General features: G+C 49.3%; 1 protein-coding gene across 2 annotated transcripts in view; it reads right to left on the bottom strand.

Annotated features, from left to right (window-relative positions):
• The window catches only part of LOC108931430 (cGMP-inhibited 3',5'-cyclic phosphodiesterase A-like), a 62,677-nt gene extending 44,883 nt beyond the window's left edge, over nucleotides 1–17,794 (bottom strand). For both annotated transcript variants that reach the window (XM_029249713.1, XM_029249714.1), the window contains exon 1: nucleotides 16,217–17,794. In XM_029249713.1, coding sequence (XP_029105546.1) covers nucleotides 16,217–17,185 — 969 coding nt within the window. In that variant the 5' untranslated portion in view covers nucleotides 17,186–17,794. The remainder of the gene's footprint in view (nucleotides 1–16,216) is intronic.
• Between the last annotated feature and the right edge of the window lie 1,269 nt (nucleotides 17,795–19,063).

The following is a 19,063-nucleotide window of genomic DNA, read 5'->3' as shown; positions in this document are numbered from 1 at the left end:
GTTCCATGAACGTCACAGCGTTGGCAACACCCCCCCCCCCCCCAACATACCTTCAGCAGCTTAACGTCTTATTAGACAGATAAGCATCCTGGCAAAAATGCAGAGCATACGTAGAGCTATCCGCAAAGCCCGCTCCTCCTGAGCGACCCACAGGGACGTTACCCTCGGCGCTCCATCTGTGGCCCGGCCTGATCTCTCCATTAGCGATGTGGGTCATACCATCATGCAGATGGAGTTGAAGGAAAACACTTGTCATCCAAGATTACAAAAAAGAACAGACCAATTAGTCATAACCCAAGATGAGAATTGAGCTTTACAAGGTCTTTCATTTAATATCCCTACTTGGCTTACGAGGCCTTTCTTCATGTTCAAAAGGACCAAATTTGGATTTCGAGAGCCTCCTGACAGCCGAGCGGCACGGGACCAGAGACACCATGTGGTCTTCTTCACAGTTATGCTCTGTCTTGTGCTGCGTTCAGTTCTCACCCTTAAAATCACAGTAATTGTGGCCCCTATGTGTGAGTATTCATTTACACTGTTTTCACTGATTTCTTTACTCTTTTGTTTTTCACCGTTAAATGTTGATTTAAAATATAAACACGATATCACATATGTGTGTCTTTTGTCTGTGAGTGTTTATTAAGTGTACAGTACATAATAGGTATGAAAATGCAGAAAGAGGCCAGGTACACAGTCAAAAATATTATAGAGTAATTCATGAAGTAAAACTGCACTGTTACATTGTCTTATAACTAATGTTACTTATTAAAGTAACTGTGTCCATTTTAATGAGATTTGGTAATATTCTACCAAAAATGTTCCTTTTGACAGACTCAAAAACCCAAGAATGCTTCCGTTGAAAGTAACGGTAAACCTTACAAGAACACACCTTACAGAGGGGTTTCAGGAACAAACTACCACTGTAAGGTGGGGAAGGTTACAGTTGTAATCGAACGTGAACGTCTGAAAATGTTACTCGATGCTACCCATATCGTTGTTTTTTAATTTTTTGTTATTGCAGGACTTTGCCATAAAGGACAACCCACCTGGCTTTTTATTATAAAACTCAATCTCCTGCCCCGACGTGCTCAGCACAGCACGCTCAGCGGCACGCGTCCACTTCCACACACGCAACCCTACCGACAGCGTCCGACAAACACGGAACGGGCAGGGTGAAACGGCAACGTGGCTTAATGATCGCCTCTCCTTTGCCATGTAAGCGGAGGCTTTCCGCACCGCCGCCCCCCTCGTGGTCCGGCTGCGTCAGGAAGAGGGTTCGATGAGCCCGTGGAGATGGCGTTTGGGGGTGAATCCGCTTCCGCGTATCTTCAGGTCCGTGGAGCTGCAGCCCACCTCGTGCGTGCGGAGTGAAACTCACAGAACGTTGCGCGCTCCCTCCAGCTGGCCCTTGGGTGAAACCAAACGGAACTGCAGATCATGACTCAGGACCTCTGACGTTCGGGCTCAGCTGATGAGGAAGCTGGTAGAGCAGCTGATCGAGAGCGACGCACCGCTTACCATTCCCCTTCGCACAATCACCGCCACGGGATTTCCTTGACGTTTGCGATTCTCCACATGAGCCCACTCGCAAAGCATGGTGTCCTTCCAAAGTCCTTTTTTCACCGGTGTGACCATGCACACACGCGCACACACGCGCACACACACACACGCACTGCCGGCATTCGCTGGACTACCCCACAGGTCTTGGAAGGGCCCTGTCTCATGCTGGAAGTCTCCCCAGGAGACCCACCTTTGGGGAGATGTCCAGGGTGAACTCTGACGGACACTCGGATGGTGCCGCCAATGGAAAGAACAGACGACGGCGGAGGAAGACGGGCCCTCGCCCTCGACCCTACTGCAGTCATTAACTAAATGACCAAAACACACCACATGGCCAACGCTCAGAATGTGGCAGGAAAAATATGCTGCAGGTTCAGAGAATTTTCCATCTTTTTTCCCTCTGCAACATAAAGCCTTGACTTCAAAGTTTTCCTGAAACCTCTAAATAGATACACCTAGAATTCCCCTTAAATACAGACGTTTCTCAACAGCAAAGCACTCTTAAGGAACATGGAAAAGCAATTTGCACATTTTAAATCTTTATGCGGTATTTTTGAACAGCCCCAGTTTCACTAAAGGTTAAAAAAGGTAAATTATTCTGATACGTTAGAGGTCTTTCCAACTACAACCTTCCACCACCTTACTAAGGTAATGTGTTCCAGTAAAACCCTTCGTAACGCAAACTCTCACAGTTCAAAGACAGAATTACTATTAATTTAACGGTAAACGCTGTTATGTGTTTCTGACCCCCAAAAGTGGCCCCATGTTTATGCCAAAATATCACCAAATACCATGAACGTAGACACAGTTACTTCAATAGGTAACATTAGGTATCATAACACAATTAGTACTGCAGTGATTAGAGCTGTTGCCGTCGCACCAAAGGTCACAGGTTCAAGTCCCACTTGCAGCTGCAGTACCCTTGAGCAAGGTACTTACCCTAAATAGTCCCAGTAAAATTACCCAGCTGTATAAATAGGTAAATAATTGTAAGTTTCTTGGAGAAAAGTAACAGGTAAATGTAAACACAAACATCATCTGAAACCACTTGTCCCATATGGGGTCACGGGGAACTGGAGCCTAACCCAGCAACACAGGGCGAAAGGCTAGAGGGGGAGGAGACACACCCAGGACAGGACAGGACAGGATGTCAGTCCATCGCAAGCCACCCCACGCGGGACTCGAATCCCCAACCCACTGCACTCCCACTAAACACAAGCAGAATATGCAAAAACCATATAATCTGTATGGGGAATGAACCAACATCCTATCACACCCCCTACTAGCTGTGGCACAATAGTTAGAATTGCTGTGCTACTGCATCCCAAATAATGTACATCGATGAAAAATCTTTTCTGCACTCTGTGAGTATCTAGCATTGTGATTCACCTTGAGCGAGAAAGGTTACCAGTTTAGAACCACACAGCGTTCATTGCACCACAGTCACTGTGGAGAAAAGTGCATCCTAAAGGACATGGTGACCTTTGGTGAATCTGAAATGCAGGGGTTCCAGTCATGCTGGAATCAAAATAAAAGGGGATTAAAAAAAACAATTTTAATGTAACTTCAAAAGAACAGAAATAAGGAGAAGCACGGAAGCTCTTTCCCTCCAGTCCGACCGGGTCCACTTTGGTCAATGTGGCTGGATACGGTCTTTTATACCTTAGGTACCACCCGCTCACGTGCCGTTTCTCCGGTGCTTCTTGCGTTTTTTCATATTTTTGGGGCTTCTGTGAACGCAACAAGAGCGCAAATGCAGTGTTTTCTGCGGTAAATACGACTAAATAAGCTTAAAGGGGCTGTTCCTGGAAGTGCTTTTCGAACCCGTTCTCCAGCCCATTACGGCAACACGCTCCTTCCCTACCAGATCCCACAAAATCTAATAAGAGCAAAAGGGTGAACGATGCTGCAGGAGCCTGACAGGTGGATTGGCGGGGGTCAAGGACCTTCCCTGGGGGGTCCGGACCAGCGGTTTCCATCGCGTGGTGGGAGGGGGGGTCGTCAGACCGATGATAGGAATGACTTGGTCTACATGGTGGTGCCCTAACATTAACCGCAGCAGCATTGGGCACCGATGGGCACCGATGGGCACGGGGACATGGAACGCCCACTAATGACATGATTCAGAGATATCGGCGCCCAGGAGGTCTGGAGGGGTTCACAGGGGGTCTGGGTACCACATGTTCTGCCTGCGGGCCGCCCCCCCACCCGCATCTGAGCGCCACATGCAGGGCCGCCAACCCCGGCGCCCCCGCAGACGCTCCTTAATGGCCTCTACAGACGTCACGTTCCTGGAACCGTCTCTCGTCTGTCTCCCAGATCAGCGCTAACAAGGCCATTTATTTGCCCGTGCGCTTTCAGCACCGCGAGTCCACGTTAAACGAAGGCTGCAGAGGGAGGACGAGCAAGCGAGATGAGCGCCAGGGTACGCGGAAGACGACGAACTACGAACGGAAATGAAAGACGGCCGAGAACGTCCACGCTGCTCGCTCGCGCACCTTTTTTGGCCCGTGACAAATCTGTACCGGGGTTGCGCAGCACATCCACATTCACTCATCCGACTCACTTACTGCATTAAGCTACTTACACTCATTTACCCATTTGTACAGCTGGATATTTGTCATCACATCAATTCATGGTAAGTGGCTTGATCCAGGGCACCCCAGAAGGAGGTAGGGTTTGAATTGAGGTTCTCCGAGCGCAAGGCGACAGCTATAACCACTATAAGACCTACCGACCCTTCCTAGCTGGCTGGTCAGTACAGTGCAGGAGGAAGGATTTTGTTTTTCGGGATTTCCAGCTGGACACGTGGGCTGTCAGAACCTAACGGGTAAAACAGTTTCTCGTTGGGACCAGAGCGTCACAAACAAAACGGGACGAGTTCCGGGAAGACGGCCCCTTCCCCTTGGGCTGGATCTCGGAGGGAGGGATGCAGAGCTGAACCCCAGCGCCGCTCCAGCCTGCAGAACGGATGCTGAGCAAAGCCCTGCGATGACACGAACGACAGGCTGAAAAAGCGTGGATGGGGGGTGTATAACCTCACCCGCACGTGTGTCACCAGACTCCACACACACAGCATTAAAGAGCAAGCGTGGAGCTGAAAAGAAAGGCTGAAGGAGCTCCTTCTCCTCCCCGCCGCACAGCTTCTGACAGCTTGTTTAAGGAACGGATTTACTGCTGCCAACCGAATGCGGTTAGAGACGCACCACGGCACCGGCGAACAATATTTTAAAAACGGCCTTAATTTGGCTTCGCTGGGCGACTTGTGGTCGTGTACGCTGCCCTCGTGTGCTCCTGTTAAACATACTGGTACAACTGTAAAACAGAACCCCTGGAAGCAGCACATTCTCAGCACATCTGCTCCCAATTAACGACAGCAAGGAGCAGCGAAGGATCCCTCTGAAACACTGGGTCTCTTTACGTTACAGGTCCATGTAATGTATCTGTTGTTGTTGTTGTTGTTGTTGTTGTTGTTGTTTATTGGGGGGGGGCACAGTGGCGCGGTGGGTTGGACCTCGTCCTGCTCTCTGGTGGGTCTGGGGTTCAAGTCCTGCTTGGGGTGCCTTGTGATGGACTGGCGTCCCGTCCTGGGTGTGTCCCCTCCCCCTCCAGCCTTGCCCCCTGTGTTGCTGGGTTGGGCCCAGGCTCCCCGTGACCCTGTATGAGACAAGTGGTTCAGACAATGTGTGTGTGTATTATTATTATTATTATTATTATCATTATGTGACCATTTCCAAACCTTGCAACTTAAAACGTGACCCATTTTGAAAAATGGGCATTCAAGTGGAACAATTCAGGCTAAATTCAGGTACAATTCAAGTACTATCGTTTGGTGATCGATCTTCTGGGTCCTTCTCGGATCTCGAACCTCCAGCCTTCGGGTCTGTGACGCAAACATCTATTCCACCCGCAGGCCCCACTGCAGCCCCTGTGATTTAGCCTTTTTATTAATGAACAACAAGCACTAACTATGAAATCAAAGCGCAGGAACCGAAGTCAGGAACGGCAATGGGCAGAAAGAGGCACCGCACTGCATCCGTCCAGCACGTGTCAACAGAACCACCCACAGAACGGGTCCAGCGACGGACCACCCAGCGGCACAGATTCCCGGGAACCGCTCTCTTACGCGTCACGATAAATCGACGCACACGTCAGGATTTATTAAATAAACACTTTTCTAAAACTGCACAAATATGGGCCTGTGATGTGCTGCGTGACTTCAAGAGGGGTTCCACCACGACTTCAAGGAGCTGCAAGAGCAAACATCCTCCGTAATCCATACTTCGAAATCCATAGTCCATACTGCAGGTGTTGACACCTGTGCCACTTCTCCACTCTCTCTGTTTACAAGAAAATTTTTACTTATACTAATTTTTCTTCTCACGTTACAGTTTCAAACGCAGAGAAATGGAGATAAAAATTTCCAATGAGAACTGGCAACCAAACCGAAATGTTAAAAGTGTGTATTAATATTCTATATATATATATATTGCTAGGGATTTTTTTTTTTTAAATTGTTCATATGGTGAGATGATGGATAGTGCAGCTCAGGGCAGAAGGTGGGATCTGACTGACGGATGGACAGGTCCCAAAGCCGCACCCCTGTCTTAATGCCTGAATATAACGATGAGGACCAGCTGCTGCCACTGTAGGGGGTCTTCACCAGGACTGCAAAGCAGCTGGTCCGAGGACTGGGAAGAGGAGCGCAGTAAAGGAGCAGAAGGGGTCCCTGCAAAGGACCCTGAGATGGGCTGTGTCTTCTGTCTGCTTTAGTTATCGCTGTCTTTTCTCCCTACAAGGAGCCGCGGTATTGATTTTTGTCGAAGAATTAACTGTTTTAGAGGCAACACCTGCTGACCTGAGCATAAACCCCGCCCGTGCGGACACCTCTGCACGACAACGGGCCACAGCACCATCTCGGCATCGTATGAACGAACTTATCAGGATACTCTGGTTACGCCGGATACGCTGGTTAATGACGCAGGATATTAGATTATAGAGCTCTCCGATATGATACATTTTGGAAGATCTACTTTGCAGACATAAGTATAATTAAATACGCGACCTGAAACGGATCAACCATGTTTCCAGTCCTCTGCAAATATTCCGTTTCTGAATGACTAAATTTGGAAAGGGACGCGATTATCGAAGCCAGAAACACATATTGCCACTACCAGGTCAACTTGGTGCATGACTAATTGTTTATGAAACACTTCCAAAATCTCGCTCCGCAAGATCCCCGTGTAAACAAAACCCAGGCCCGCGTCAGCTCGCTCCTGAGACTCGCACTCCGTATTTCAGCCTTTGCTGGCGCGGGATGACAAACACTTGGCAGCGGTTTAGAAGCGAGCACTCTGGGCGCTAAATATTTATCGGATCCGCAAAGTCGTGCGACACTCCATGGCGTTGGCATCTCGTTCGACACAAATTCTGCTACCCTCCAGATGGAGTCCGGTGCGGCGTCCGACAGTAGGGAATCGGATCGGTGCTCATTAGCCCACCTCATCTAGAGACCTGGTTACATGCAAAGTGCCCACAAAGAAAATCTAAAAACACAGAACTTGATAAATTTTTTAAAAATATTATGTAACCCAAATGCTACCAATTTAAACAACAACAACAACAACAACAATAATAATAATAATAATAATAGGACACCCAAAACACATTGGAAAAGTGAGCCAGGTGACGACAGGGCTGGACTGAGTGTTTTTTCCTTGTCTGTATTTTATAAACACCCTTTTTTGTGATCACCAAATACTACATTAACACATGTTCACAGCACCTAGGGCACATAATGCAGAAGGTATTCCATTCCAGAGACATAATGCAGCGTATGAAAAAAACGCTTTCAACGCGCTCCATTATCAAGGCTGAGCTGTTATCTGCGGTCTGCTGTTCTCGTACCGTCCACTTTACCGTTTACCAGTCTCACGGTTAACCAAATAAAGCTACAACTTGCACCGTGGGCTCGAAGAAGCTTGGAAGGTTAAGGGGATCGTCAGCAATGATTCTTACACTTGTCCCCTGGCTGCCTGCCTCTGAGCGCGCACGCGCACGCTCACACGCACACTAAAGCGAGCACCATGTGCCGCATATTCCATTCGCACACCTTCACGAAGTGGCTCACTCCACAGCGTTGTAACACAACCTGCAACTGCTCATGAATTTCAGACCGAAAGAGAATATTCAGAGTAGTCCTCCGCATCGAGAAAACTCTCCAAGAGACGTGGCCACGGTTTGACTATTTCCCCGCCGACCCAAGGCTTACGGCTCTGTGTTAGTTGCTGCTCCGGATGCTGACATCTGCCTTGTGGCGTTTTCTCAGGACCAAGAGGACAGCAGCATTGTGAAACCCCAGGAAGAGGTGCTGAAGATCTTCTCACACCTGTGGTTTCATTCATGCTAAAATTTGTATCATTAGATGCGCATACGTTGTACTGGCTGTACCTAATAAAGTGGCCAGTGACACTATTATTACTGTACTTTCATTATAGTGCAGATCATTCAGTTTCACTAACCCACCATTGCTACGCATCAAATGGAAGAACAGCATCAAAACCCAAAATCACCTGTTCTTGCCATTTCTCTGCACCAATCGGGCCCTTTCAGTGACATTAAACAATTCCAGAATCTGTCTATTATTATAACGTTTTATTAATGTAACAGCTGGCCTTTGCTTACAAGTACAGTATACGGGGGGGGGGGGGATCACAGATCATCAGGAGCCGTTAACCCCTTTCAATACCAGGTACAAATGTGATAAAACCATATCAAAACTACAACAAGAGCTAATAAAATGAAGAAATAAAAGAACCTTTCCCACATCGTCCTGTGGTCTTGCTGAAAGGTCAGTCGATGCAGCTATTGAATGTGTCTCTGCCCTAAATAGTCTGTGCACATATTACCAGGCAGACGGAAGTGAACTTGGGGGAAAATCCTCAACAGGCTATTGGGACAAATATTTTAAAAGGTGTTCTGGCCTCTCGATGCTCGACCACGTCAGCGAGGCTTGCGATAGACGCCAGGCGTTGCAGGGTCACCGTTCCTCCGGAAACGCGGGTCTGTCTGCTCCCCGTCATTGATCCGGCGCCGCTATCCGCGGCCCACCTCAAACCAGGCATCCGCTTACTCACCTCCTAATGACTCGGCCTGGACAGCCCGTCAATGGGACAACGGGGCCGAGAGCAGCTCACCGCTGGCAGTGGCTGCACAGCCGGGTGCCTTAACCGCTGCGGCGTTCTGTGTGCAGAAGCCCTCGAGATGCTGACATACAGTACACAGGTACCCACACACACACCACAGCTCTCTCTCTCTCACACACACACACACACACACACACACACACACACACACACACACACACACAGAGTTCACACACACCCTTACACAGAACAAGCACAAGCCTTCCCACTCTGAAACTTATCACAAACTAAATCAAGGTTCACCTTGGAGCATCAGACATTTCCGCACGCATTTGTACCGGCCTGTCGGACATCTCTGCACGGATGTCTGATCACCACCTCCAACTCAACCTCTCCAAAACAGAGATTCTCTACCTCCCAGCTGGCCTGTCCTCCGGTCACGATCTATCGATCAAACTGGACAACTCACTCTTTTTGCCCGTCTCCTCAGCTAAAAGCCTGGGAGTGACGATTGACTCAAGTCTATCTTTCTCTCAGCACATCGAAGCCGAAATCTGAACCTGTACATACATCCTGCATAATATTCGCAGAATCCGTCCTTACCTCACAACTGACTCTGCCCAACTACTTGTCCAGGCCATGGTGACATCCCATCTGGACTACTGCAACTCTCCCATGTGGCCTTCCCGCTACTGCCATCAAACCGCTACAGCTGATACAGAATGCTGCTGCACAAGTGGTGTTTGACTTGCCGAAGCGTTCCCATGTATATCCTCTACTCGTTTCTCTGCAGTGGCTTCCTATAGCTGCCCGGATCAAATTCAAGAGCCTGGTTATGGCCAACAAATGCATCAATAGATCTAGTCCTAGATATTTACAAGACTTGATCAACGGCTACACCCCACCCAGGCCCCTTTGCTCATCTACTTCTGCTCGCTTGGTGGTCCCGCGCACAAAAGGCAAAGCGCGAAGGTTCTCGGTTCCGGCTCCGTTGTGGTGGAATGACCTCCCCCTCCACTCAGAACTGCTGAAACTCTGTCTACATTCTAGAAGGGTCTGAGAAAACACCTTTTCCAGACTCACTTCGCCCAAGATCTCTTAAGTTCACGTATGATGTAAATGTTCATGCAGCAACTTCATGATGATCCCCAGATAAGCCTTTATACAGCCGCTACTCCTGTATTGTACGTAAATGTTTGTGTACCTTTTTTTAATTCTTAAAAAAAAAATTGTAGGAAGGTGATCAGGATTAGTCTATTCTGAGTTTTGTGCACCTTCTCATGCAATGGACATCAGTGCATCAAGTGGAAAGAAACAATTAAGCTTTCTTATGACTCACATGTCTGCAACTATGTCTCTTTCTCCTAATGTAATGCATACATTGTATTTTCTATGAGATGTACGTCTCTTTGGACAAAAGCGTCCGCTAAATGAATAAAAGTAAATGTAAATGTAATGTAACACTGTGTTTGTACACTCTTGGGAAGGGAATTACTATGTTTAATAATATCGAATCGACTTACGTCGAATATCGACTTACAATAATAGTCCACACAGCACGGCCAGGTCTTGACTTTCACCACTCTGCGTATGCATCCAAACTATTAGTGTGAGAAATTCATACATTGAACAAATAAACCACGTAACATGAAGCTAAGAGGAGTGCAGTGGTGCAGTGGGCTCAGCTGGTGCCTGCTGTGTGGTGGGTCTAGGGTTCAAGCCCTGTTTGGGTTGGCTTGCGATAGACTGGTGTCCCATCCTGGCTCGTGTCCCCCTGGCATTGCACCCTGTGTTGCCGGGTTAGGCTCTGGCTCACCACGACCACACTTGGGACAAGGAGTTGTTGGCTGCGTGTGTACATACTGTTACAAAAACAGTATAAAATTTTTATATATTTCCCAGAATAAGAAGATAAATGAAGCGAAACAGCTGCACTGACAAATCCGGGCACTTTCTATCAGGAAAAATGATTTTCAACCGAAAATGGAGATGACGCAGTGAGTGACGTCACATGGCTTCTTCGTTACGTCAGCGATCCTCATTTTGCATCCTATATCCTAATATTTTACCTCAATTCACCGCGCGCCTCCATCGGGCGATTCTACCTGTCCAACTGTGACCATTTAAGCGAATGACTTGTTCCACAAAGTCACGTAGCTGTCGATGTGGAGTCTCGCGAGCACCGGTCCCTTCCAGGCAGCTCCAGAAATGAGGACGGGAAGCTGAGCCGTCACGTCATGGGGGAGGGTCGATTTCGCGGCTGACCCTAATTCTCCAAACCACGTTCTCAAACATCATGGCGCGTGCGCGCGCGCGCACACACACACACACACACACACACACACACACACAGGGTTCCAACCACAGCAACTGGAAAGCTGTGATTTTGGCGCGGAACACAGCCATGGAACAGAGCAGGTCGGACTCTGCTCCGCTCAGACGGGTCGCACCGCCCCCCCGCTTCGCACGCAATTGACCAAACACAAAGGGCCAGTGAGCTCGGGGCTCCAGGTCCAAACACCTTCATACAATTAGCCCAATTATGTGCTTAGCCCACGTGCATTTAAGCAGAATTACGCAACCGAGGAGCCTAATAACTGCGGGAAAACGCTACCAGCTGCATGTCGTACAATTGACTCAGTCATCGCCATACCCATCCTGCTGATTCAAGCACAAGAAGTCGGGGGCTTCGAGCTGTGAGCGGGGAGGAATCGAGTGAAGTTGTCCGCTCAAGGGCACAAGATCAAGACCCCGTCAGAGCCCGAACCTGAGAGCTCCAGGCCTGGTGACCTGTTCTGTGACCACGCGCTTCCCTGACATATTCACGTATTTCAAATACAATGTTCCCTTGATTTACAAACTCTCTTCATCCTACATTTTGGGGTAATGGGTCTTGGCTGTGGTACTTAATTTTCAATTTACAGAAGAAAAATCTAAATTTAAAAGTATATTTAAATTTATCCTAATCGTGTCCAAAAAAATGTGAAAGTCCCCAGTTGCACCAGTGAAGCAGAAGTGCTGTAAGGTGCTGTGGTTGGCATGTTTGTATCGAGAACTCTCCATCCAGATCTCACTGTCTTCTCATTATGGGAAGTATATGAAGGAGAGTCTTTTGGCCATATTGGGTGTGTTATTTAAATGAATAACTGCAGAGACAGGACAGAAATTAGGAGGAAAACTTTAGCTGATGGTTTTTCAAGACATTTTAGTACCAGTGTGCAGTTTTAGACAGTTGTTCACAATAAAGGCGACATGCTCAGTGGACCCCTACTTCATTTATTACTCATCCTGCAGAGAACTGGTCAATTAAAAAGAAAAGTGGGAATACATGTCAATATATTTGTCAAACCCTCCAACTAACTGATCCTGTGTTGGGCGCCTGTCATTTGGAGAGGAATGCGTCACTCCCGGGGGTACGGTGGCGCAGTCCTGCTCTCCGGTGGGTCTGGGGTTCGAGTCCCGCTTGGGGTGCCTTGCGACGGACTGCCGTCCCGTCCTGGGTGTCTCCCCTCCCCCTCTGGCCTTATGCCCTGTGTTGCTGGGTTAGGCTCTGGCTCCCCGCAACCCCGTAGGGGACAAACGGTTCTGAAAATGTGTGTGTGTGTGTGTGTGTGTGTGTGTGTGCGCGCGTGTCACTCCTGACACAATGCAACCTATCCTGTGCAGATGTAGAGTCCATCTGAACAACCAGGGTAAGCGATAACTCGGACATTTACTTATTTTTGTCTTTTGATTATGTTGCAAAATTGCAGAGGTGCAAAACTGATGGGACAGGTAACATGTACCTGTTCTGTGGACAACGAAATGCAAGAAATGAATGCTGAGCCCTGCCTGGACCTCAGTGGCCATCACACCTCCTGCAGTGACGCTCGCAGGCAGGAAGAGGCCAAAGACCAAGCCGGCAAGATGCAGTACAGTCAGGCTGGACTCCAGGGCCGCTCCCTGGGCGCCACAGCAGGCCTGCTGTGCTTGTAAATAAAGAAAGCGAGCCGGAGGGTTAGGCAGAGAGCCATCCTATGGGATGATGGGACCTGGCAGCGAGGCGTTGAGGGCACAAAGCTAGCTGGGGCAACCTCCTCCTCAGATCGTGCACTCATCCCGACCCGGAGCCCGAGAACCAGCAAAGTCTTCCATGACGTGAGCTTTCGAAAGGCCAGGCCCTGCGGGGCCGCATCTTGATGGCAGCATGCGCCGTGGCACCGACCCGGGACCGCAAGAAAGCGCTTGGCACAGCCAGGAGAGAGACGGACACTCCGCGGCGAGCTGGCGAACGCAGACGGTCGTCGCCACAGATCCGCACGCTGTTATTGTTTTGCCTGGAGCAAAACCCCGAGTGACCTACTTTCTGGAAGCAGAAGCACTGAGCTGGGCTGAAGTTAAAACCGTCACATGTACAGGGCAGCCACAAAACCCTGCGCAGCGTGCCTCTGACGTCCCGTAGCATCATCACATTTTACATGAGTTTTCCCTAAAAAAGCCTCCATAAATGGTCCACTTTATATCCCAGCTCAACGGAAACATATTAAAAGGAGAACCATGCAAAGGACGTATTTTTACAGACCGGTTACATATCATGTCTCTGCCAATCTTAAAACTCAAAAGGTCTGAACAAAATCTAATAAAAACATTAAATCCATTTTAAAAAGTACATCTTACTTCAGTTGGATGTCTTCCTTCTAGTGCATCTACAGAAAGTACAATTCCCTGAGCTTTAGAGACAGATACACACACACACACACACACATTTTCAGAACCGCTCATCCCATACGGGGTCACGGGGAACCGGAGCCTACCCGGCAACACAGGGCGTAAGACCGGAGGGGGAGGGTACACACCCAGGACGGGACGCCAGTCCGTCGCAAGGCACCCCAAGCAGGACTCGAACCCCAGACCCACCGGAAGGCAGGACTGTGGACCAACCCACTGCGCCACAGCACCCCCCTAGAGACAGATATGAAATAATAATAATAATAATAATTTTTATTCTCCTTACACTTTTCTCCATAGCAACTTCCACTGCTTTACCCATTTATAGAGATGGGTAATTTTTACTGGATCAATTCAGGATAAGTATCTTGATCAAGGGCGGGGGGGGTCAAACCTTTCAAGAGAAAGGCTACAGCACTAATCACTATGCCACCTGCTGCCACCGATTACACTAACTAAGTAACCGATCAGAAATTAACGCTTCCTCTCTTTCTTAAATCTACTCAAACATGTACTGTATCACACTGTTAAAAAAATCTCCATCTCGTACAGCTGAGAGGGTGACTTATGGACTCGACCCACAGGGAAGCACCACACCAATACGTGACGGTACTACAGTACGACAAATACTAACTATCCTTTACACAAAAATAAATTAAACAGTCGCTTTTACTTTGTCTTTGACTCCACGTAGGAGGGCAAAAACACATTTCATGAAAGAAGCAGAGGACTGTCGACACATTCAACTGCGATTTTCTTATATACTCCTCTCAGCATGACTCATCGCCCACAACGGTAATGAAATTAATTATTAGAAAGAACCCATATGCATGTTAACCACCTTTAGAGCAACAAAGCTCAGCCAGACTACAAGCTTTAGAAAAGATCCACAATGAGGTCGAATCCCAGATTCAGTCAATGACTGTACTGCGCCTTTGACCACTAGAGGCCGCTGTTCTGTAACATCCATTAAGGGTTCAGAGCAAAGACAGTTTGGCCCCCCCCCCCCTTTTTTAATGATGAACCATGCATTTTTTAAAGGAAATCACTGACAATTCAAAGTTGGCTGCTATGTACTCATCTGCCTGGATATAAGACACCAAAGGCCTTAATATATAAAGACAACGCAATAATTTACAGTAGAGTCTTCACCTGATGGCACACATGTAAGTCTCTCCTCCGGCTCTAAAATGCTTTGTGACAACAACGTTCATCATTCCGTGTCTTTGTGCAGAACAGCTTACAAGTCCAACCAACAGATTCCAGTAAAGAATATATGCACACAAAGTTGTGCACAGATCTGATATTGCATAAGTTGCTTCAGGAGGACCGTCCATGACCGCCGACCTGGCAAAACCAAAACACACACACAATATCTACAACCGCTTGTCCCGAGCAGGGTTGCGGCAAAAGCGGAGCCTAACCCAGTAACACAGGGTGCGAGGCTGGAGGGGGAGGGGACACACCCAGGATGAGACGCCAGTCCACCACAAGGCACCCCAAGCAGGGCTCGAACCCCAGCCCCACCACAGAGCAGGCCCCAGCTAAACCTGCTGCGCCACCACATCCCCCACAAAATAATAAAAAATAACCAAACAGTTGCATAAAAATCACTGATGATCCACAGTCTGTTTGCCACCGAGATGCCAGCAGTGGGGATTTGTTTCGAGCATGCGGTGCACAGATTTATTTCTAATACGTTCAACTTGTACGTGCAGTAATGTTTGCCCTCTAACCACATCCAGATACGACTTCAGAGAGGGCTTTTTGGGAAGCCACAGGAAAGTAGAAAATGACCACTTTACACACGCAGCATTCCTTGTGAAAGGGAATAAGGGCAACATTCAATAAGTCCAACAACTAGAACAAATTTCGTTTCATGCAAAAGAGTACTCCAAATTCACAGATATGTGTTTGTAACTATTATGTGCTTTATGAGTTGGGAAAACAAGCAAGTACCAATTACGAATACATATATGTGAATCCAGAAAAGCATGTCATCGGAAATATTGCCATAGTATAATTATCTGGGTTTGGATCAAACTACCGTCCGCTGACCTGGGCACGGTTATCGCTGCAGATCTCACATTCAGAAACTTAAGGTAAAGATTTTCCGCCACACTAATAGCTGCGGAGAAGAGCTCCATCGAGACGACTCTTGAAAAGTAAACAGAAATGATACCCGGGCTTTTTCACAGCGCTCCAATGGGCCAGCAAAGTGAAGTGTTCATAATTATTGTATAAATGCCAGTAGAGTCCAGAACACACATGATCCAGGGCAACAAAATGCACCCTATCTATCGTCACTACTGCTAGTATGCATCTATTTCTTCTTATTATTACTATTACATTTATTCATTTATTCATTTCCCAGACGCTTTTCTCCAAAGCGAGGTACATGATCTCACAGAACAATACTACAATGAGTGCATCGCATCCATCAGCAGAAAAGAGGATCAGATGCGGACGTGTGATTCCATCCAGGCACAGTTAATTTGTTACATCGCACCATGATTCAATTCCCTTTTATTGCTGTTGTTATTGACCTTTATTCGTCTTACACCTTGCAAAGTGATTCATTAGGCAGACTTATAATGATTTACCCATTTACACAGCATGGCTTTGTTGACCCTATCAGTTCAGGGTAAATCATGCCTTGAGATTCGAACGGAGCACCTATGGGTAAACAGTTGTAAGTACTTTAGTTTAACACTGCAAATGGCTGGAGAAAAGCGTCAGCTAAATAAATACATGATGTAAATGTAAAAAAAATGATGAGGAGGATGATGATGAGGATGACGCACCTGATGGTCCCGCTGAAGGCACGGCAGCGAGGTCCTCCTCTGCGTCCGGCCGCCGGACGCTCGCTCGGCCATGTCCGAGGACACCACGGAGCCGGACCTCCTCCTGCGCGCCCCAAACGCGGGGCTCGGGTCCCTGTGCGCGCTCACGGCGCTGCAGCCCTCCCGGAGGTGTGCGCGCGGCTCCGGCAGCAGGCGCTCCGCATGCCGCGCCAGCACGAAGCCCAGCGCGGCCACCAGGTACGCCAGGTGGGGTCCCCAGAAAGAGCCCGCGGGGCCGAGCGAGAGGAGCGCTCCCGTGCGCACCGCGCTGACGAGGACGAGCACGCACACGCCGCGCTCCAGCCTCAGCAGCATGCGCGTCCCGCCAGCGAGGCACGCGAGCAGCAGGAGGGCGGCCGGGAGCGTCTGGAGCGCGCCGTCGGAGCCCCGGAGCAGCGCGAGCGCCGCCGCCTCGGCCAGGTGGCTCGCGGTGAGCAGGAGGAGCGCGGCGCCCAGGTGGACCCCCCGGCGGAGCAGGTAGAGGCCCACCCAGAAGAAGGCACTCAGGAAGGTGAGTAGAGAGGAGAGCAGAGGAGCGGGAGCGCGTCCCCGCGCCTCCTCCCCGTCCCCGTCCCCGTCCGCGCACCGCGCCAGCAGCGCGAGCAGCACCGAGAGCGACAGCGCGCACCCAGCCCAGGACAGCCGCCGGTCGCAGCCCCGCGCTCCGCACGACTGCAGCAGCGTCGCCCCCCCGCCGGCGCCCGAGTGCGCGGACACAGCGATCACATCCACGGGCGTCCTCACGTACCCGTTGCGCTCCGCGAGCCCGGGCCCTTTTTCACGGGGGGCGGTCGCTGCGTCAGTGGCTCCGGCCGTCGCCATCCTGCAAAGGGTTAACGCTGCCGCGGCGCGCGCATTAACAAAAGTCTGTTCATTCTTCCACAGCACCTCCTGGGTGCGAGAATAATCGGTCACGGATGCACGAAACATCCGCCGCTATAGGCATATTAAAAAAAAAAAAAAAAAAAAAAAAAGAAAAAAAATCCATAAAAGCAACGAAAGGACGAAAGTTTCACGGGCAGCGCGCGCTTCGCCTCCTTTTGGCCATTTTCACGACGACCGATCTCGGTTCCCTTTATCCCTCCAGAAGGACATGTGATGCGGGGACTCCTCCGGTCCCCGCGCGCGCTCTCCTCGCGCGCCTCTGCATCTTCTTTCCCTCTTTCCCGAACGGGACGAGGCAATCCCGAATCAACCTGCGGCGGAGGACGGATCCCGAGCTCCCGCCGGTTATGGGGATGAAACGACGAAGCAGACGGGAGCGCGCTTTGGATGTGGAAGTGCCCGTGCGCGCGCGGGTAACCTACTTTCGTCCGGCGCACACCGACTATGCAAACAGGAGCGGCGCGGCGTTGCGCACTAACTACCCAATGCGCGCTGCGGGGGGTGTCGGATGATATGCCGGGATTATCTCCGTCACGCCAGGGGCCCTTGTCTTGAAGGGGGCCCTTAACCGCGCGGTGGACTGCACTCGGAAATCATGAGGTTTTTGGGAGGACTGTGGTAAATACAGGTTCTCATAAGTCCCATATACTTAAAGTCAGGGTCTACCTGTATTGGGGTGGGGGGGAGGGGCAAAAAATTCAATCAGTATTTTTCAGTGAGGTTATATGCAAATAATGGGGAAAGAACGTGCTAGAACAGTTGGGGGGGGGGGGGGGGGGGGCACCCACATTGACTGTGAACAAAACCTCTGCTTCATCCCTTTCGGTAAAATCTGAAATGAACCTGCCGCCAGATGACAAATCGACTGGTAATTTACAAGGTTTAATTTAGACTTGTACAAATAGTTGAAATATTTTCAGTGAAGTTAAGAATATCTTTTCTTTTTTAAAAAACCAGAAATAGAACGTGGCCTAATGATGCGTACTAATTCATGTGGCATTTGGATCGGAAAGTCTCTGCCGATGGGTCTGGGGGTCATCGCAAGTGGCCCGTGAGAACTTTGAGTGCGGTGGAACACAGAGGCGCTCCGCTCTCCCTCCGTGGCCCTGCTTGGCATGAGTCTAAAAGCCTTTTTATGGAGTCAAATCCATCAAACATCTGGTATGTTTCAAAGGCGGATGTGCCGCCCACCCCTCACCTGCAGCAGAGCAGACGGGCGGTTTTTGGACGCAGCGCAGTCGTGTTGCACATGACAGCTTTCTGCTGCGTGGCTTTTAATAATAACGTCAATAAATAATAACAACGTTGTAGCGTTTTCTACAAACCAAAGAGCGTAAGGTGCCTTGAACAGGCACAACAGAGTGAACGGTACGTCTCTTACAGATTCACGCAGTTTGATTTTTTTTAATTCCTTACCTTCATGTTTACCATCTGGAAATGATCCAGAGGAGACAGAGAGATTGTGTCCCTGTCCCTTGCCAGACCCCTGAAGGATGCTGGCGTATGCTCCCTTTGACCTCGGAGAGGTTCTGTTTGAGAGGTGTGAGCCGAGGCACGTGCTCATGGGCCGAGCGGTCTTTGAGGGACATCTCGAGTAATCACCGTTCAAAATAATGAGAGGCTGGAGGATGCTGTGGTTCAGGAACCTCCGGATCGCCGATTACAGGTCCGTCCCACGGGCTTCAAACCCATCCAGGTGAGACGATGAGAATCTGTTACGGCGATGAGAATCCTGAGCGTTTCTGCTCCCAGTTGTGATGATTCAGCGTGTTGCCAAAGTTCATCTTGGGCCCTTTAAGGGAGAATAAAAATAGAACTTTTCTGTTTTATTGTAACTTCCTGAAGATTTCCAGTAAGGTCCTGTTACAGTGATGAGAGCCAATGGTGCTAAAGGGGTTACAGAGAAAACAATGACATTTTTAA

The sequence above is a fragment of the Scleropages formosus genome, chromosome 2 (genome assembly GCF_900964775.1).
Source record: "Scleropages formosus chromosome 2, fSclFor1.1, whole genome shotgun sequence".
Lineage (NCBI taxonomy): Eukaryota > Metazoa > Chordata > Actinopteri > Osteoglossiformes > Osteoglossidae > Scleropages > Scleropages formosus.
The sequence above is the reverse complement of the archived record's forward strand: the minus strand, read 5'-3'. Positions and strand labels throughout refer to the sequence as shown.